We start from the raw sequence: 8,881 nt of genomic DNA on the forward strand, positions 1-8,881 counted from the left end.
AACACACCCCTGTCTCAGTGACCCGGTGAGAACTTTTCACCCAGCAGGGATAAATTGAAGGAGCCAAATGCCAATGGGGATGAAAAATTTTAATACTTTAATGGGTGGGGATTTTAAATATTATTGTTTACAGCTAAAAAATCGAGTGGGGATTCCAAAATTTTTTATGCTTTTCTCAGTGGGGATGAGAGTTCAGTGCAGTTTTTCAATGGGGATTAAATTTCAGGGTATTTTTCTCACCGGGGACAAATTTTCGACCGATATTTCCAGTGGGGAGGGGGTCCCGCCGGGTCTGTGACACGGGGGTGTGTTACTTTTCCACACCCTCTAAAGTCCCTCAAAGGTGAACAAAAACCATTAAAAACACGTTAGGGCTCCAAAATTAGAAAAAGCAAAACTCAACTCCCTCAAAGAGTCATAAATTCTAAATTAAAATTAAAAATTAAAATTTATTTATCTATAAATTAAAAAAGTCAAAAAATGAACAATTTTTTTTGAAATTCAGTCTCTTTAAGGGTTGATTTTCGAACTTTGTCTCGGACATACCTGTCATCTTGCAAACCTATCACCCCTGGGGTTGAAGGATGAGCACCCTCAGAAAAACCATCAATCAAAGGACTCAGTATTTTCCATGATTAAAAGGTACAAAAAGGTTAGGGGACAGTGCCTATGCTGGTTAAATTTCAGCTCATTGGAAATTTTCATTCGAATTCTATTTTCCAGGTTTTCAAAATCCATGTAAACTTGTAATTTGTAAGCATGTCAAACTTTCCAGAAATAAATTTTAAAGAGTCTCTAGAAGAGCTGGAAGAACCCAAAATAAACGACTTTGAACTCTTTGTAGAATGTTCTGGTGTTCAAATTCATCGCAAATTTTTGCCTGTAAGTTTAATCGTTCCACACTTTATTATTGAAGTGCTTGTTTTAATTATTTGGATCCTCTTCTTTGAAAGACTCACTTCAATCTTGGGTCTCCTTCACTACTTAAAGGAATAGTGTATTGCTACGCAAATCAAAATATTATGGTCACGTGTCTGGAATTTGATTGGTCGAGCGCGATAAAAGTTTACAATTTGATTGGTCGAACGGGATTTTCACTTTCGTTTTCGTAATCTAAACAAACCGAAAAATACTTTGCGACATAAAAAAGTTGGGAGGGGAATGAAAAATCTTTCGTGTAATTTCTTCTGTCTTCTATCATACTTATATGAAGGAAATTTTCTGTTTTGCTATGCCAAAATTGATTCACAAATGTAAATACTACACAGTTTTTCTATACACAAAGAGATTGTGAGATGAGAAGATATAAACAGTTCTTTTTTGTTTTCCTGTGTTCTTTGTGTTTCATCAAGAGCAGATGAACAAAATAACAAATATAAATAAAGCATAAAACATTTTTTGAAAAAAATAACATCACATTACAAAATTCCTGTATATACATTTGGATTTTGAAAACTATATAAAGTATTTACAAATTCTTTATAGCTTCACTTTTATCAAGAGTGATGCAAAAGTATTTGAATAATAATATGACCTCCTCTTTGAAATTGCCTTCCAAAATATTTCTTTCCATTCAAAAAAACATCTCAATTAAAGCACCCTCAGAATTTTTCACACAGTACTGTAGCACTTCATAGGGAAAACTGTTGGTGAAAAAATACTTTTTTTAGCAGAAAATGTTTTTAATATCTTAAAATTTTATCATTGAGTATATGTATTTATCGTCACTTCATACAACATCAGTCACAATATTCCACATTCACTCAAGTTAACAACGTAAATAAAATGTAAACAGTTCTTCTTACAGCAGCATATCCATACCACTGTAAAAAATGCAGCTATGTCCATCCATCACAAAACAAACTGGTACATGAAAAATACGTTCAACTGTTCCCAAATCATAGCATGTACAAGGACTTTCAAAAAGGGTGCAGAGATATGTAGCTTCAGAGTCGAACCATGCCAGAAGCACAAGAAGACAAAGTCCCTTGATCAATGGTTTGATTTTAATTTTCAATGATAGTCACAGGATTTTAAATTTAATCAATCAAGTGTCTACTGTAACTTTTATTTCATAAAATTCCAAATCAGTACCATATGATGCTCAGAACCAGACAGAGTCTCTCGTTCATCCGTAGAGTTACTTTTAACTTCATTTTATTTGGTTTGTGCAAAATCTCATGATACAGTGCTTTTATCGAGAAAATAATATCCACGTTCCATCATGATTATATCGAAGTATTCTGAAGTTATGTAGTCTACAGTCTCCAGAGTTGATTTTTCAAGTCATTGGATGAACAAAAATGTCCCATATTTTGAAGTACGAACCATGAAAATCTTCTTTGAACAAGGCTTTCTTGTCTTGATGAGTTTCATTCACTTCTCAGATCCATATATGGACACTTTCGAGAAATGAACAAGTCTTTCTTGTCTTGTTGATGAGTTTCATTTCACTATCTCATCCATAGCACACTTCGAGAGAAAATAGAAATCTCTTTTCCTCTTGAGGTTCAAAATGCTACCTTGTTATTTAACTGAAAGAACAAGAGAAGAGATAGTTCTGTATAAATTGGTTACAAAAAGGAATTCAACCTTGATATTAAATATCTTCTTGTATCTTCACCATCATAGAAAAATAAACATTGAAACTTTCCATAATGATAGTTCAATAATAATATGACCTATTTCAGTTAATATTAACACTGCTCAGCCACAAAATGATCAATGAAGATCTCGTAAAGATTGCAGTTTTTCTCAATAAAAATTTTCCAGTCGCCATTTTCTTCTAGCTCGTTTTTTGAGCAAGACTAGAATCTCGTTTGGTTTTCTCGCGCCCTTGACGGGAAATACTCACTCGGGTAGTTTTACTTTTTGCGGGAAAAACATGAGCGAGTTTCTTTGCTGTCGAGTTCAACTGTAGCAATACACTATTCCTTTAATCTTTTTCTATATATCTTCTACCCTAAACATTGTCGATCCCCTTACTCATTGATTTTCAGGTAAATATTTTTCAGAGTTTTATTTTTTTTTATCTTTAATTGTTCGATAGCCTCCTTTTCAAAAAGATCCACCCAAAAGATTTTTAAATTTGGCTTTCAGCCCTCTTAATAATCCTTGAAAGATATCTAGATTGCAACACTGCGTTCGTATTATATATTTCCACCCATCCGGCTATTCTATTTTAATTAGTAGTGTAATTTTGTTTATTTTAATAAAAAATAAAATTATAAAAATAACCTCTTTTCTTTGAAATCTTCTAAAATCTTCTATAGGAGTCGTCATTATACGAATACAAAGTGCTAGGTGAGTTGAAGAGTGACGTCCAAACGTTTGTCAAAGTTTACATGGATTTGGAATATCGCAAATCATGGGATTCGTATGTAAAAGGTACGAAAACTACCTTATTGATATTATATTTCGCGTGTATTAAATTTCGCGATTCACTAAATTGGGCATTTTCAAAAAGTGGTAATAAAGAAAGAAAATGACTGATTTCGCTTGAAACACAACTTATTGCCGACCCAAAAAAATATGAGCGTTTTGATTGGTCGAGAGCATCGAGATATTTGCGATATTTCATATTTCTCTAGTCTGGAAATATGACCGCGTTGACTTTTGGGGGACTGGGTAAGCGGCGGGAGAAAAATCAAAACAAAACCACCGAAAAGAACTGACTTTCGGAGAAACTGACTTGGGAGTCAAAGGGAAAACGCAACAAAAATATTTTCAGATTAACTTTTACTTTGGAGTTCTTCCATAAAAGACACTAAAATCAAATCTGATGAACTAAGAAATTATAAAACTACTTGAGACCACCGAAATATTTTCAGCTTTTGGTATAAAATTCGTCCTTGTGTGATAACCAAACAGTTTTTTATCAATGCATACAAAAAAACTTGAGATTCTTGAATGTTTGCCAATAAGATTTCTCATAACATAGCAAGGGAACTGAAATGTCTTGTATTAAACCAAGTGACGAGTGATTTTTATAAAAGTTCTCTCCTAATTCTCGTTCTCGACGAGGTACGTCCTTGAATTTTCAACTCAACAATCATTTACATCTTCCTTCTAAAATTCGAAACATTTAAAGCTTGACGATAATCAAGAAAGTATCCAAATTGTTTTGCTCTTGAAAAAATGTTGTTCTTTTAACCATTACATACATTTCCATCATGGAACTTCTTTCATCCTCTGCTGCTATTCTTTTCCATGCATCGAAATAAAAACATAGGAAAAGACTGAATGTTATCAATCTGATTAATCCAATGATGAAGGGTTTCTTCTCTATCGAAACAATACTGTACACCATCTGCATTTTGAATTATCAATCTAGAAACTTTCAAATACATCTCTGAAAATCTGCAATTCTCTTCAACACAAAACTTCTGGATCGAAAATGATCGAAAATGCTTCTCTGTTTTGTTTTTGTGTGAATATTTTCGGCGGGAACATATCGAATGTTTTATTGTTCGAATCTAACGTTCGAATTAGATTTTCGAATAAAAACATTCGAAACTACACAGAAGAAAGAAGCAAGGCGGAAGTAAGTTTTAAAACAAAAACAAAAATAAATTTATATCAGGACAATTTTTTTGAGTCGACAATAAATTAGTTATCACATGACTTCTCGTGCAATACTCGATATTTTACTCGTTCCGAGATTTTACCGATATTTTTCCTCGCCTAAAGGCTCGGAAAAATATTACGGAAAAATCTCGGAACTCGTAAAATATTTCTCGTATTGCACTCGAAGTCATGCGATAACTAGTACGTATTGGGTGTAAACATACCAAAAATAGTAACAAAACTAGTGACAAAAATAGTAACTAAGTGTAACAAATAAGTATTTTCGATTTTCGACCTATTTTGAAAATTGTTCGCGTGTATTTAATTTCGCGATTTTGTTTTTTTTGAAAAATTTAAACGGTATTAAATTTCGCGAAATTTGGCCTAAAAAATCGCGAAATTAAGTACCTGTGAAATTTTGTAACACACGAATATAATACCAATAAGGTAAGAACCATTTTGAAAGGTCGACACGTTTGTCAGTCTATTATGTACATAAAGCCATGTGCTCGATCAAAACTTTATCAATTATTCGGTAAACATATCTTTATTGCCAGGTTTTTTACATCTGTGGAGATTGTAAATCAGCATTTTATAATATTTGTTATTTTTAATTTTTAGAGCTGTATGAGAAAGAAGATGAACATGAAGGATCCTTTATTTATTGGAATGTTAACTATCCTTTCCCATTGGCTAATCGGGATGTATCTTTTCAAAAATTATTCCTCGTGTTATGTCTGTCAACACGAAAAATCATTTAAGATAACGTACCAAGCTATCATACCCCTGTAAAAATTCAAACAGCGCCGCGGCGCTTATTTTGAGGAAATACGGTATTCGCAATCTGAAATTACTTTACTAGTGGTGTAACAGGAACAAGAGTACATTACTCACAAAGGCCACGAGTAAATCTATTGAACAAAAATTTGACTTTCATTTTACGCGATTTAAGCGATCTAAGGTCTCCAATGTACGTCCTGTTTTTTTTGAAAAATTAGTGAATGAATTTTTAGGTATTTTGATAATCAAATCTTTGATGGCAAGTAGAAAAGTCCATTCCTTAACAAACGTTACTTTACCGTACCTATAGTATACTTACATACGAGAATGTAGAGAAATGACAGAAGAGACGACAAATAAAACACCAACTTGGGTCATCTTATCAGAAAGCAAACAAATTTCTTCTTGTCCAGACAAGTCGGGTGTAGTTCGTGTCAACGATTACAAACAAAACTTGAGCATACAACATAAAGATGAAAACACTACGAAACGTTTGTTATTTTCTTTTCTTTAGAGAGTTAAAGATTTTCTAATACTCTCTACACACGGGTTCGAAAACCCTCCTCGGTGGAAAAACTTGCCTCTATTTGGGGGAAAAGTCAAAATTTAGTTGCAGAGTCTATGGCTACCCTACTAAAAGGCCAGATGATCGAGTAAACAAAAATAAGCTACCAATAACTTATCTAATCTCTCATTGAGTTAATTGCTCACTTTACACGTTTATATGATAAAGATATTAGGATATCAAAATTTGAAAATCAATACTTTGAGGGATTGAATTTCGAGAATTTGTCCTTTTTTTGAGGCTTTTGCGACACTTAGAGAGACTACTTTTCCCAATTTTCAGCCGGAATTTTCAGATTAAATCCAATTTCCGAGAATTAATGACCCTTTGATGGAGTCGGTTTTTGATATTTCGTAATTTTGAGACCTTTTTAGGGACTCTTTGCCAATTCATGTTTATTGTACCCCTTTGAGAGACTTTTGAGAGCTAAAAAAGGGACCCTTATGACTCGCACATTGATACCTTACTCTTAGGTTTCAAATAAACGGGGGGGGGGTTGGAAAATTTTCTAGATTTTAATAAACAGGGGGGGACCTAATTGCCGGGGGGTTGGAAATTGTACTTCTTAAACCCAAAAATAAGGTAAAAATAGGCTAAAATCAGGCTATTTAGAGCAAAATAAGGAGCCTTCTCTTTGACAGCTGAAAATATTCTTAGAGATTAATAAACGGGGGGGTCCTAATAAGGTCCGGGGGGGGGTTGGAAATTTTTCGAAAAATTGACAAGCGGGGGGCCCCGTTTATTTGGAACCTAAGAGTATCCTTTAGTCTGAACTTTATTTTTGCAAGTTTTTTGTCTTCTGTTTTCAGTGTTCATGCATTACAAAGACAACCCAGGAGGTTCAATACCCACATGGCTCATCAACTGGGCTGCTAAGGTTTGTTTTGCATAAAGTTAATCTTTTCTAAAAACTTGAAATTGAATTGTCCTTTTTCGTTGTAAAAAGGCATTTTTCATGTTTTTCTTATCCAGATATTATTACCATTACGATTTCAGCCCCATTTTGAATAACTTCTCTTGTAATTTTTCTTTTCCTTGTAGAAAGGAGTTCCAAGCTTCTTGACAGAAATGAAGAAGGCGTCCGATGGCTATCCAAAATATTTGGAAAAGAAAAAAAAGGGGAAAAAGTGAACTGACTTATTCGAACGTCTAGGATTTTTATTATAATGCATGCATTTTATTACCACCAAATCACTCATCCCTCTTTGAGATATTTTACGTGTTAGCCCAGTGATTACTAGATGACGTTAATGATGAGTGGTCAAGGCGTCAACTCCTTACGACTTTTAGATTCTTTTGATAGTTTTCACGGGGTCTATTGTCTGCTGGTTGGGCTTTTTTGAACTGATTGGAACACTGTGGGAATTCTAACAGGAAACTGACGCTTTGACCACTCAGCCATTGCTCCTCAGTTAAAAAGAACATTGCTTATAATATAAGCGTCACCTGGTACAACTAGTGTAATTTCTTTTTCTTTCTATTAAAGTTTTTTTTCGACAAGATAAAAGTTGTATTCTCGGTGAAGTGATGTTATGAACTTCAGGGTGTAAACAATTTTTTAGTGTTTTGGTTTACAGTCTAGTCTTTCTAGATTTTTACGAAATGAGGGTTTTAGCTGATTCATAATTACACGGAATCATCGATAAGTTGAGAATCTTTTTTAACTGTTTTTGTTTTTGTTTTTATGCACAAACATTTTGTCTGTTTTTCGTTAGGATATGCTCCGACTTTAGGTCATTTTTAATAAAAAACATATTTATTAATTTTGAGTTTGGAAACTATTCTAGTCGCGAGTTAGGGAGTTGCTAGTTTCGAGTTTCGAGTTGGGGAGTTAAAAAATTACCGGCTACCGAAAAAGAATAACATACATCAAAAGTACGATTTTGAAAGTAAATGTAATATGAGAGTAATATATAACACATATAATACGTATAATATATATACCACCTGTAATAAGCTTATTTGCCTTAAACACGTGCGCTGAGAGCATGGAAAGCTATTTTCTACTGTCAATTCATATCCATTTATATTTCCTGCATCACATTGAATATAAATATAATTCTTGATTAAAGTGACTTTAAAACCATTGTATTTTATAATGTGATCAAAATTTTTATTAAAAAGTGTCAATTCCAATGATAAAATGACAAAAGAAAGTGTCATTATTTTTCTAGCTCTATAAGCTATCTCTACGAATTTTTCGAGGCTAAGATGACTGTCAACTTATATCCTTTTATACAATAAGCATCACTTGCAGTATGATCAATATTTTTTGGGGAATTTGTTTGACAATCATTGTATTTAAAGATTTTGTCAATATTTTTACAAGAACGTGTCATGTTGTCAGTATTATGACAATGACATAACAGAACATAACAGTACTAAGTATTTTGGCTTTGCTAGCCAGCATCTTACCAGTTTCATGATTTTAAAGTCAATAATATGTTTGGTACTGGCTAATTTGAAAATTGTACTTTTCGGCTACATTAGTTTAAATTAGAAAATTTTCGGTCGCCGTAAAGTTTTACGAACATCCCAACTTGAAACTAGCAACTCCCCAACTCCCCAACTCCCCAACTCACCAACTAGAACATTACCTAGACTCATTAATTTTAGTACTTTCATAATTATAGGGTAGTTTATAAATAAACGCATCACAGATTTGTATTGTAATTTTTGTAAATGTTTATAGATGAATTTTCCTTTCCAGGAATAAATTTTCAAATTTTTAAAAGCTATTACATTCTTTATTAGACAGGAATTTTAAGAACTTTTAACTTCGCAAGGTCTCAAAAAAGCCTCAAATTTTTTTTCTATCACTTCTTTATCGTTGAGTTTTGAATCATCGATATTCTATAAATAGGTCGTCAAAATAATGGATTACTTGTTATTTGTGCGTAACCATAGAAACTATTCAAAAATTTTACTCTTCTGAATGAATTATTGTTATACTGAATATAAAATGTCATC

At 33.0% G+C, this 8,881-nt stretch overlaps 1 protein-coding gene across 1 annotated transcript; it reads left to right on the top strand.

The window, feature by feature from the left end:
• Positions 1-454: 454 nt before the first annotated feature.
• Positions 455-8,645, top strand: LOC136815136 (phosphatidylcholine transfer protein-like). Its single transcript, XM_067071583.1, has 6 exons — positions 455-882; positions 3,273-3,387; positions 5,188-5,270; positions 5,657-5,837; positions 6,721-6,788; positions 6,953-8,645. The coding sequence occupies exons 1-6, from the start codon at positions 760-762 to the stop codon at positions 7,040-7,042; spliced, it is 660 nt and encodes a 219-aa protein (XP_066927684.1). The 5' UTR covers positions 455-759; the 3' UTR covers positions 7,043-8,645.
• Positions 8,646-8,881: the final 236 nt, after the last annotated feature.

This window comes from Clytia hemisphaerica, unplaced genomic scaffold (genome assembly GCF_902728285.1).
Source record: "Clytia hemisphaerica strain Z4C2 unplaced genomic scaffold, Clytia hemisphaerica genome assembly, whole genome shotgun sequence".
In the NCBI taxonomy this organism is placed as follows: domain Eukaryota; kingdom Metazoa; phylum Cnidaria; class Hydrozoa; order Leptothecata; family Clytiidae; genus Clytia; species Clytia hemisphaerica.

Coding starts and splice junctions, on each gene's coding strand:
- LOC136815136 (XM_067071583.1), top strand. CDS start 760: ATGTCAAACTTTCCAGAAATAAATTTTAAAGAGTCTCTAGAAGAGCTG. Junction 883..3,272: donor TTCATCGCAAATTTTTGCCT/GTAAGTTTAATC, acceptor AATCTTCTATAG/GAGTCGTCATTATACGAATA. Junction 3,388..5,187: donor ATGGGATTCGTATGTAAAAG/GTACGAAAACTA, acceptor TTTAATTTTTAG/AGCTGTATGAGAAAGAAGAT.